We start from the raw sequence: 12,121 nt of genomic DNA on the forward strand, positions 1-12,121 counted from the left end.
GACGAAAACAGTTCATTAACCTGAAAATCTAAAATTGAAAGATCAATGTCTGGTTATATCAAAATTGTCTGGGATATGGAAATTAAGACTCAAAGATTAAAAAAAAACGACAAACAAACAAAGGAAAAGGAGATCTGAGAAAGCATATGATTGATATGTTTAAGCTGTCTGTATTCAAGGTGATAAACTGGGCAATGTCATTGCAAACAGTAGTAAACTCAATATTTTCAATAGATACAGCATAAACAGGTTTGAAATCCCATCTTCATATGAGAAAATGCAGCAGTATCGAAGCAGCATTTCTTTGTTGTACAGAACAGAGCACTTAAAGCTCATTGGGCAAAATTTAAATTGTTCATTCTCACTGTCAGGAATTTAATGTTTTCTAATTTAAGTTAAAATGCTTCTTCTAGTAATATTCTTGCAACATAATAATAATTAAATAAAATTTTCTAATTTAGTGCAAACAGATCAAATTAAGTGAAATACCCTCTGATTTGACCACCAACGAGAACATGTGCAAACACCCACACAGATACACGTGTGCACCCACACCCCATGGTTGTCCCTTAACAAGCATGCTCCTACTTAATACAGAATGCCAGTCATACATATAACTCTAAACCCTGCAAACATAAAATCATAAACCTTTTCAAAGCATCTAGGAATAAAAATATTCATGTATTAGCATGGAAAATAATTTATTTTATTAGTTATTAATTAATTATATTATTTATATACACAAACACCTTAGATTTGCAAGATCAGAACCAATACATCAGCCATGATCTAGCATAGGAACCCATAGAATTGCCTCTGAAATCGAGGGTCTTGTACACCCACTTATATGACAAACCACCTCTCTGCTATGGTTACAGTTAAGCTATCAGAGGTGAAGATGCTGATATAGTGAGAAAACTCTGAACCTGTAGACTTACTCCCCTTTTGATGAAAAGCATCCAGTCCTACTGATGTGTTCAAAAGTCCACTGTTGACTGTGGTTTAAGAATAAGTTACTGCTTGCTTGTTCATATGTGTTGTATACTAGGAACCGTTGTTTATTGGAGTTGCTCAACTTGATAGTTCCCAGTTGTGAGCCTCAGTTCTGTGGCTTCTTAATGAGTCTTTCAATAGTGTTTGATCAGAAGTCCTCTGATCAATGAGCAGCCCACATGATAATGTTTAAATGTTTTTCTAGGAGTACATATTCGCTTTATGCAATGAGATGCTCAACTCTTGTAGAAGATATTTAAACTCATCCTTAGAATGGTGGCTTTGCTCTCCTTGTCAAGTCAGGAAAAACTAATGTTACTAGTGGTAAATTTTAAATTTGCACTGAAATGAGGTAATTAATTTAAAATAACTATGCAGTTCATTCCAGTTACACTGAAAAATTACTCTTTTCAACAAAAATAATCTTAGAATTTCCCATAACAGAGTCCCAGAGTGCCAATAGAGCTATTGTTTAAAACACAGCATCCTTTCTGTATATCAAATCATTTGTGTTAGAAACCAGCCAAGCAGCAATATGTTTAGTTAATCAATTATCATCCATACCAAGCTTATAATTAAAGGAATATTAACTACCATGTTGGATATATCTCGTAGCAGAAATTTAATTATATTTCCTATGCCAGTAATTAGTATGGGAATTTAGGTGGTGTTGGTTTATGGTTATTGTATGGGTCCCTTAACATTTTTTTAAGAAGGTTCTCTTCAAGTGGAAATATTTCTATTTTACCAAATCTTAATTTGCTGTTAAAAGAAGGAGAGACAACTGTTCACTTGTCATGTCCAAAAAAAAGGCTTAAAAAGACTTACATTATTTTGCATTATTACATTCTTTTGCATTGCATTTGCAATACTGTACATTCCCAGGTGTAAAGTCTTACAAGAAGCTGACTTTCTTAAAGATGTTTCTCAGGTCTTCAAATTACAAAAAAAAAAAGAAGACAAACATGTAGAGAGGACCCAAACTGGCTAAAATTTTTAGCAAAAATTTCAAGGAACTTACTGGCAAATTTCATGACATTGTCTGAGTGTTCACAACTCCTGCTAAAGATACTTAGACATGCCTGCCCAGCGTTTCACAGTGGGTTTTTGAACTGACAAAGGTGCACTGGACAAAAAACAAAGTAAACTTGAGAGGACATTCTTGCCATATCAAATCTTTGTACAGTTGTAACTTACAGAATTATTGTTCATGTTGTCATAGAGTTGAGTTTACATATTCCCAAAATCTCTTCTCTGTTCTGAAAGTATCAAGACTAAAAGTCACCGCATAGGTAAAACAAAAATACAGATTCTGAAATGGGTTTATATGACAGATCTGAACTTTATCTCAAATTTAATATAATCTAGAGATGAATTATATTTATCATATGCATACAAAACCCCTACCTGTACTCCCAGTAGTACCATACCAAAGTCAATTTCTCCTGTTACATGCTGTGGTGGAAAGAAAAGTAAATGCTTGTTTGGAAAATGTCTAATATCCAATTATGAGGAATGCTGAGGCCCAAAGGAAATAGACTTTGCTAAACTGAGATAGAAAAAGTAGTGGAAACTTCTTTGGCCAGAAACTCAATGTGGCTTTATCGCTTCTAAAACAAACTGAGGGCTGACTTATCAAACACTAATAGTATTATGAGGAAAAACTTTAATCCAAAAAAATAAAGCTTTGTGTAGTGAGCTTGCTATAGCTGATTAGTGTAATCACTTAGCAGGTTTGGCTTATTAAATTAATAAATTGAAAATTAATTATTTAGCCATTACAACAAAGGTAGGAAAATCAGCCTTTACATTCCCGGATCAAAGTGTGAATCATCTCAGATGAAACTTTCTTTTTGTTCCAAGAAGAAATTTGTTTTCTTTCTATAGGTATTATTTTTTTAAAAAGGTAGCATGAGAACTTGGCAAAGCATAAGATTAGCTTTGTGAGACTATTATTTAAGCTTTTGTTTTCACTCTCACTGTTCTAAACATAAGAGAGATTAGTGATCTGTTTCTCTCTAGCTAAAATAATCAGAGTGATCAAAATATTTTCATCTTTGCAATTTTTAAAAAAGTGATAAAATGTTAGATTTGATGATGCTTTACATATACCGATTGTAGGCGTTTTCCATTCTGATAATATGTACATCCTTTAATGTAAAAGATGTCAATTAAAAGCAAATATTTAGGAAAAATAATAACATCTGTCAGTTCATGTAAATGCATGTGCTTTGCTGCTGGAGCTCAGTGATCTGTCCCCCTATTTATGTGGTTCTAAAGCTCAGCTACCATAATGTTTCAGCTAAATTACATGTGTGTTTTAGGCATATGATAAAGCTATCCTTTTAATCCACAATTCACATGGATTTCTAGCAATTTAATGCAATTTAATTAATACTGCAAATTATGGTTTGCTTGAAATAGATTTACCATGCAAATAGTCCCTTTGCAGTACAGTAAAGCTGTCAGAAGAAGGGGAGATTGGCTTCAATGCAATTTTTAGTGAATGAGTTATTTGTGTTTTGTCAGTCATACAGTAGTTACTCTAGATCTTTTCCTTCGCTGAAATGCTTCTACCCAAATTTAGGTCTTTGGGAAAGTGGCAGATGGGACTGCAGTTAGCCTTAATCTTCCAACCATAGCCAGAAGTTATTGGTGACATCCTTCATTTTTCTTTCTTTCCAGTGAGTTATTCATTGCTTCATCTCTGTTTAAAGTTTTCTTTTTCTTTTGATCACAGGCAATGGACTGGGAATCCGAGTTGTAGGTGGGAAAGAAATTCCAGGAAGCAGTGGGGAAATTGGAGCTTACATTGCCAAGATCTTGCCCGGGGGCAACGCAGAGCAGACGGGGAAGCTGATAGAAGGTAAGATAAATGCATTAAAAAGTAGAGCTACAGGACAGTTGCGAGTTTGGTAGAATTATTTATAATATTTATCATATGTTCTCTCTTGCACAATAAGTGTAATCTTGTGCAAGGAATGAAGGGCATCTGAGAGCCCCTCTAAACCTCCATGAGTCTTAAAGCAGAAAAAAACTGATAGAAGGTCATTTTATGACTTCTGTAGCTGAAGAGAGTTGTCATGATGAGCAGTATTATGGCATATCTTCAGTAATACGTGCCAACATGCTGTCCGTACTGGGAGTAGGAAAACATGGCCAGAGTTCAAGTGTATACCATGGACGTATATCATCTACATATATCACAGATGTGCCATTTTAAAAGTCTTTAAACTGACTTGATCATCTAAGTACCTATGCTGAGTGTTACTTATATTTCTTAGTTTCACAGGTAAAATGGATCACAAATCCAGTTCTCTCTCAGTTACACACACTAACTTCTTGTTTTTAAATTCCTTAAAGGCAGACTTGACTGAATTTATCTGACATAACTTTAGTTTTCCACTTTAAGATAGTCATCCAACCTGCCTCAAAAAGCAACAGAGAAAAAGAAGCATCTACAGAAAGGCAATTGATTTAATCTACCATACCTCTATTTCAAGAACTGGGAGTATTTTTCTTATTTGATTGACTCTAAGACTACACATCTTCCTTTAGGTAACTAAAGCTAGATTAATCATTATGTTTTCTAGGATTACGGCAAATGTGATAGTTCCCTCTAATGACAATTTATTTCTATCCATAAATGATCCCTTCTTTGTATAACTATTTTTGTTTCCTTTTTTCATATGAATATCTGTATGCAGCTGAAATGTCAGTTTATCCATAAAGAAAAATAAAATACATTTGTTTCTAATTCATTCAACTAATTATTTTTATTTCTCTAATAAAAGCAGATCTCCAGAAAAAAAAATAAAAGAAAGAAGATAAGCAGGAAGAATATTTCTTCTAGGCAGAACATACAACAAAAGTCATAATTAAATAAAAAGTACTTTGCAGATAGAACAGATGAGTAAATTGATTAAAGAATGTATTCACAAAGAATAGTTTAAATATGTTGTGGGTGTTACAAAGCAGTGTCACCTGCATTCACCCTGCTGCTTTTTACTCCTTGGTGGTTTCTTTGCCAGTATTTCAAAGGTGCACATACACTGATGTCAATGTCAATTTAAAATTGAAGTGAAAAAATGATGTATCAACAAAAATACCTTCCTTTTTTTCCCTGTAGAGTTGATTCTGCCATTCATATTTGACAGGTAGTATCTCACTCATCAAATGGCAGAATAATGTTATTTATTACATACAAATGATGAAAGAATTGACCTTATTTTTTTGTGTGTTTTGAAACAAATATTTGTTTGGGCTCCCACCATACGAAAGAGTAAGTCTTTCACAACTGTACTAGATCATGAATGCATTGTTTCAGTACCAAGCAGGTAAACAGGAGAATGTGATTATTTCCCTGAGACTGGACATTTCAAGAAAGAGGATGAGCAGTTACTGTTTGGAATTATCTCTCTTTTAAGGGAATTGAGGCTTAAAGAAGTTCTTCGCTCATCATATAGGTGTATTTTAGGACTGATCAAGAACATGTTGGATTTACGATAACTACAGGAGAAGTTCAGACATAGCTGTTTGCTTTCCTGTCTGTTCACATAGTGTATTTTGAAGGTTTATTCATATTTTATAGAAAGATGAACAGGACAGTAAAATATTTATTCCTTTGTTTGTTCTCCCATCGTATGATCAGTCATGTTTCTGGTCTGACCTTTATAAAAGTATCCTAGACTTGGGTGTGTTGGCATAAATCAACTCTGTTAAAATCACTATCCTTAATCTGTAGAATTTGTCCATACAATGTCCCAGAATGTGTTTTACTATTGATATGTTAAATGTTCTGTCAGAGAGAAAAAATGCTTTCTGCAGAACGTACCATTGCTATAGCATACAAGACAAATACTTCCCCTTACTGTCATTTACCTTTTAAATCTTGCCTTTATGTCCAATTCACATTTTATGTTTTTTTAAATGACTATCATAGATCAACAAAGAACATTTGTTTGTTTTCGTGGAAATATGGCTGATGCACATTTATTCTCTACTCTTCAGAAGTGCTAAAATCCATTGAGGTCTTCAATCATTCTCGTATTGATCTGTGTAAATCCAGCCAAACTACTAATGTTACTGGTATCACTTGTGTCTGAAAACAGAGGCTAACCTTCTTTTGTTGCTGTCTTTCACATCACATACAGAGAAATGTATATGTCATAATCTGTAAATGGCAGTTTCATATTAATAATTTGGATAGTCATCATGAGTCACTTTTTCTGCTGAAATGCTAGGAGACTTCAGATTAGACTATATACCTAGTCATCAACTATACATATACTAATGACATTATAAGCTAATATCTTGATTCATTAGCCTTTCTAAGAACATGATTCACTGAAAAAAATCCCATCAACTAAATTAATTCCTATAATTCTAAAAAAAAAAAAAAAAAACAGCACTGGGTCGGGTCTGAAATTCCTATCAACAGCATAAGGAACAAGAATAGATTTACTGTGGTTTTGAAGGAAGGCAAAGTTCTACCTGCTGTCTGCATGACTGCATCTATGAAGAAATGACACACTTTAAAATACAGATAACCTTTCCTTAGGGAATAGCAATCCATAAAATTTTAGCCTATTTAAATAGCTTTGGAAGAGTCTTAGTGCTGAAAAGTTTATTTATAGTTCTGAATAGCAAATACCAGTCATCTTGGTTCCCTCACCTTGAATTGCTTTCAGATGTCAAAAATATCTCTGATTCATCACTCATTGGCATTACAAAAACTGGAGGTGGAAGACTCATTCCACTGAGCTCATCAAGTGCAGGGACTGTGTCAATTTGATAGATGTGTCCGTGCTCCCTCTTGCGTTGACAGAAACAGTTCAGTTATATTCCACCTGGTAAATCTACTAAGTGAGTTGCATTTTCTACTTCCAGAACTCTTCATAAACAGAAGAACCTAGAGTACTAAGAGCAGAAACGAAATCTTAATGTGTGTTACCAGCTGTTACAAGTTTGCTGGATGCCTCAGCATTCAGGTTTTCTTGTTGGACCATTTCACCAGGCCGACTGGAGATCCTGGGAACTGGTGAACCATGGGTGTCTTTCTTCCAAGTTTTTAATCAGCAAGGCATACTGTGTTGCAATGTTTAAGCCAGCTAACATTCACCAAGATTAAGAGATTCCCTGACTTTCCAGTCTCCTGGGAATTCTGGGGAACCTGCATGGTCTAAATGACGAACTTGATTGGTGGTGATCTTACTGCTTTTGCTGACACTCCACTCAACAGCAGCCATGACACTGATCAGATTTTTGTTGGCTTGTTCAAGGCTTCATGGGTGCATGTTTATTTTTAACATGTATGTCTGATTTAAGCAATATCTTCCTGAACTTAGAAATAGGAAAATCATATATAGTGAAGACTAAACCTCTTATTATTAAAAATACTGAAATAGCATCCCCAGATTCTATTTTATAGCAAATATAATAATGTAACATTTCTAGTATAACATGGAAGGATGCCACCTACCTTATGAGTCACAGATCTTCACTGTAGAATTTCAGTATATAAACAGTCCATGCTAGCAAAGAGACATGCTATTCAATTCAATTCAGTTGAATTTTGTGTTTTATAATTTAATAAAAATATTCATTATACGGGGATATTTTAAACTTCCCCATTCTGGAGCTCGTCCAATAATATTATAAGAAAAAATACCTGATGTATGTACAGATAATGAAAGATAATGCCACCCTGTTAAAGCTGTTAAGTAGGTCAGAGAAGAGAATACACTGCCATTTGAGAATTCTATGGTAGTTAGTGCACTGCCCCTTGGTACAGTCCTTAGGCACTTTTTTTATCTAGGTGAATAACTACTCCTCTTAGAATGCAAGAAACATCGCCCCTCAGAACACCATGAAATCCTAAAGGAAGAGCTGCCTACAGCCTGATGGTAGGCACCAAGAGTAGATAAAAGCACATCCAATGTCCTCAGCATCAAAGTCTGAAGATTGACAATGAGTTCTTAAATGTACTCAATATCTTTTAGACTTTGATTCAACTGCTAAGATGCAAATGGTCAGTTTTCCAAATTGGTTGGTTGACTTTAATTGTTCTGGAAGTTCTCCAGGCCACATGGCTGGTTCCCCTCAGGACAGTACTTTGAATGAGTGAGTCTTTATTGGGAACGTCAAAGCTCTCTTTCATTTTTAGAAAACTCTGCAATCTCAGAACTTAAAGATACCTTCAGGAAATAAATCTCTCTAATGTCCTAATATGAGAGCAAAGAAACATTCCTCAGATTGAAACTAAGAGCCTTCCCTTGGACTATCATGAGATGGTATAGATCATTATCTCTTGAAGCCATGGACCACGGCCACGGTGTCAAAGAGAACACTTTCTCGCAGACACTAAGCCAATATTGAGAGAAACATGTTGTTCACTGCTTGTCACCATACAGCTTTCCACATCAGGACTGATGTATGAGATGAACAGTGTGTAAAAAAACATCATACTGTGACTGATGAAAGAGGGCTACATCTAGCCCAGAGGGAAATGTTTTCCACTCAAACCAGAATGTGATAGGAGAAAGGTGCAAAGACCTTTTTGGATTACCTCCATGGACTTCAGAGGGCAGCCAAGCCCACTCCATTTCAGTTCTCTGAAGAAGGAGGCAGACACAGGAAGCCCTGTCAGAAGTCTGTCTTAGCCAGAATGCTCTACAACTCTCACCCATGGTGTGGACTTTGGCTTCTGAACTAGCCCACTTCAAGCCTCCACTAGCCTCAACCTTTACAACAGAAGAATGTATACTGAGAGATTTCTTTGAAGGCAGAGAAGAAAAACCCAGGGCTCACTGGGAGCCTCGTCTATATTGGTCCAAGTGTCATTACCACAGCTCTTCATTATTTCCAGGACATGCAGTCTGCATTAACTGGAGAAAAATATCTTGAGTATTTATAGTACCTACAATGAGGGGAATGTAAATAAGGCTAATGAGCAGACTAGAGAGGAGATGGCCAGTCTGAGGAGATGACTACCTGTACTTTGCTTGTCTAGTATAAGTAAGATGAATCTGGCCATAAGCAATGTTGGATAGAGGCTGTTGGAATATTAGCATTACTGTTTAATCTGCAAAGTATTTCCTGAGTTCTGGGCAATAACGTCTTTGAATGCAAGCAGCTTTCTTACTCCTCCAGGTAAAAGTGCCAACTAGCCAACTTCCAGAAGCTGTTTTACCTCAGCTCTGCCTCAGAGATGTTCCCTTCATGTGTTTTAAGATCATAACTTTTCAATCATAACTTCTCAAGTTTTGAAGTTCTTATCATCTTAAAGCATATTATTTACTGGCATTGGAAGTGCATTATTTAAGTCCTCTCAGAAGAACAGTTGGAAATGCAACTGGATCATTGACCAGTCTGTGAAATTAGCAGAAAGAAAGTGTTAAGAAGAATTTCTCTGCAACTTCTTTGAAGCACTTTTTGACCAGTTTGGATAGCATCAAGTGCTGAATAACAAGACCAGATCCAGTTTCAGAAGGTCCTTTGTAAGGGCAATGTGTCATGGCTGTTCACCTTATCAAAACTCTTTCTTGTCATATCATAGATGTGCTTTGGATGTTGCTTGAAGAACGGAAAATGACTGGAATGATCACGGGCACCTAAATAAAAAAAAAACATAACAGAAGCAGTAAGTCATTATCCTTCCCCTTATTTCTCTCACCACACTTCCCTCTTATCCCTGAGTTATAGATGGACTCAGATGTAACACTCACTGATCTTGGTCATCTGTTGGTGGGAAGTGCAATAGGCACCAGATCTTCCTGAGTTTTAAAAGGCTGTAGTGAGTTCTGTTTACTGTTTAGCCAGCTAAAATTAGAAACATTGATCTGGGCATGACAGTGAAAAGAGATTTTCCAGTCCCCATGAAGCTAGGGATAGTGAAGAGCCAGCATCCTTTCTTGAGTCCCTCTGGTAATTACACTCCTGGCAGAAAGTAGATAGCATGATGAAGCTGGAAAATGATGAAAAGAAATTAAAAGGAACACAAAAGAGGGAAGGAAAAATTCTCAAAAAAAACACTTTAGATAGGTCTTAAATGAATGGAAATAGTCTTCCCATCCTTCTTCCCTTTTGCATCTTGACTGCTGTAATTTATTATTGCATTGGAGAAAACAAAGAATTAACTTTACCATGGTCTCTGAGCGTTAGTCTTAGTGATTTATTGTGCTGTCCATGCTTATTCTGTGGGGTTAGAAGAGAGGAGGGCTTCCTCTCAACATGTCCCTTGGGCTACAGGCTCAGGTTTATCTGTCCCAGCAGAAACTGACTTTATCAAAGGAAGCGTGCACAAAATAGCAGGCGATGCCATAGATAGCTCCATTGAAAGCTTTGCCCTAAAGCTCTTTTAGAAAGGACCTAATTTAAACAAACCCCTAAATGCCTCCTATCAGCTGTAAATCTTCACTTGTGTAGTTGTGCTCCTCTTGTCCATGTATTTTGTTCTACTTTGTACTTCTTTCAACTAAGTAATAATTAATAAATGTCCAGTGTCATTCTTGCTAAGCATGGATGTGGGCATTCAACATATAAGAAAATTAAAATATTTAGAAATTGTTTTTTTAAAAAAGAAAAAAACTATTCTAACAATGTAGTAGAAAGGACATCCCAATGAAGTGTATCACTTACATGGTACAATTAACCTTATACCTGTTAGAAAGAAGCAAGGAAGAAGGAGAGCTTTCTCACGCTGATTTAGCCATTTTGTGTGCAATCCCACTGATAGTGGTCTCAATTCTGTTCTTAATAGGGTTGGAGGTGAGTTGTACTCAGGGTTCAGTTGGGCCATTTGCTGAGATATGAGAGAAAATCAGAATCACCAGAAGGAATGAGAATTGTTTCAGCACCCGTGTGGGGCTTACAGAAGGAAACAGGAAGACAGACTTGCAGTGTGAACATTTGACATGGAAATCTGTGAGAGCTGGTTATTGTAACACTGTCCACAACTTTATTTACTAAATCTATTTCGTGGCAGTTGAAAAACGCTTAGAAAATAATACTTTTCCTTGTTTCACAGTTAGGGCATCTAGTTTATGGAGATTTAATTTAGTCTTCTAGTAGCGCAATGATACAACTGGGATTTTTCAAGGATGCTTCATTAGAAAACTTCTTGTATGCCTAGAATATGTGTTTTAGTGAGATAAAGCAGGTAATATGAGTTTGTAATGTTTCTGCCTAGCTCTGTAATTGCTCTATATTTAATTTTCCTGCAATAAACATCAATACTGAAAATAGCTATTAGAGGTAACTTGGATCTAGGAAGTAGTTGAGCAGCTGTATAGACTGAGATTTCAGGATCTTTTTTAATGTAATCTAAAGCAGAAGATAAATTTTTTGAAACTATGAGAAACAAGAACTAAATTAATTCATATTAGGACGAGTAAAGATCCAGCCTCATAACATGAGGTACCTGTTTTTCACTCCTGCATTTAGCCCTGTTATTCACCACATGAGCTAGTATAGATTATACCTTCTTTATGCTCAAGAACTCTGAAAATACCTCAAACAACTAATTGTTGCTAAAAAAAAAATTTCTGGAAAAGCCCTGTCATACAAATTACGTCAGGAAATTAGAATCATAGAATGGTTTGAGTTGGAAGGGACTTTAAAGATCATCTAGTTCCAACCCCACTGCCATCGGCAGGGACACCTTCCACTACACCAGATAGCGGAAGATTCTTAATAATAAATAAATAATTGCATCAAAATATCTCTTTAGGGAGTTTCTGCTTAGTCTTAAATAGATACGTCTAATTTATAGAGACAAGCAAAATAACCTGGATGCTTCAAGCAGAGTAGATGCAGATACAGTCACTAGGCGTTCCAGAGGTAATGAAGTGGAGAATAATTCCAAAGGTCACGCTAAAAGCATTCATCAGGTGGTTGATAATACAAATTGTGGAGGATCCCTGTAAAAACATCATCAGCTTTCGATAACATTCCACTAAAATCATATTAGAAGGCACCACCAGCTATTGTAAAGTACTTATGTGGACCTATGTAATTAGTAACTATCAGACACACTGCTTCTGGCAGCTGTTATTATTCAGGACCTTGATGGGTAGTTCCTGTTAGGAAGAAAATCCAGATACTTCTTGGAAAGAGTCCTCATTGCTTC

At 35.9% G+C, this 12,121-nt stretch overlaps 1 protein-coding gene across 2 annotated transcripts in view; it reads left to right on the top strand.

Moving 5' to 3' along the window:
- PCLO (piccolo presynaptic cytomatrix protein) overlaps positions 1-12,121 on the top strand; it is a 401,981-nt gene that overhangs the window by 264,358 nt on the left and 125,502 nt on the right. For both annotated transcript variants that reach the window (XM_086610093.1, XM_086610095.1), the window contains exon 10: positions 3,734-3,859. In XM_086610093.1, coding sequence (XP_086466219.1) covers positions 3,734-3,859 — 126 coding nt within the window. The remainder of the gene's footprint in view (positions 1-3,733; positions 3,860-12,121) is intronic.

The sequence above is a fragment of the Tauraco erythrolophus genome, chromosome 4, assembly GCF_009769465.1.
Source record: "Tauraco erythrolophus isolate bTauEry1 chromosome 4, bTauEry1.pri, whole genome shotgun sequence".
Taxonomy (NCBI): domain Eukaryota; kingdom Metazoa; phylum Chordata; class Aves; order Musophagiformes; family Musophagidae; genus Tauraco; species Tauraco erythrolophus.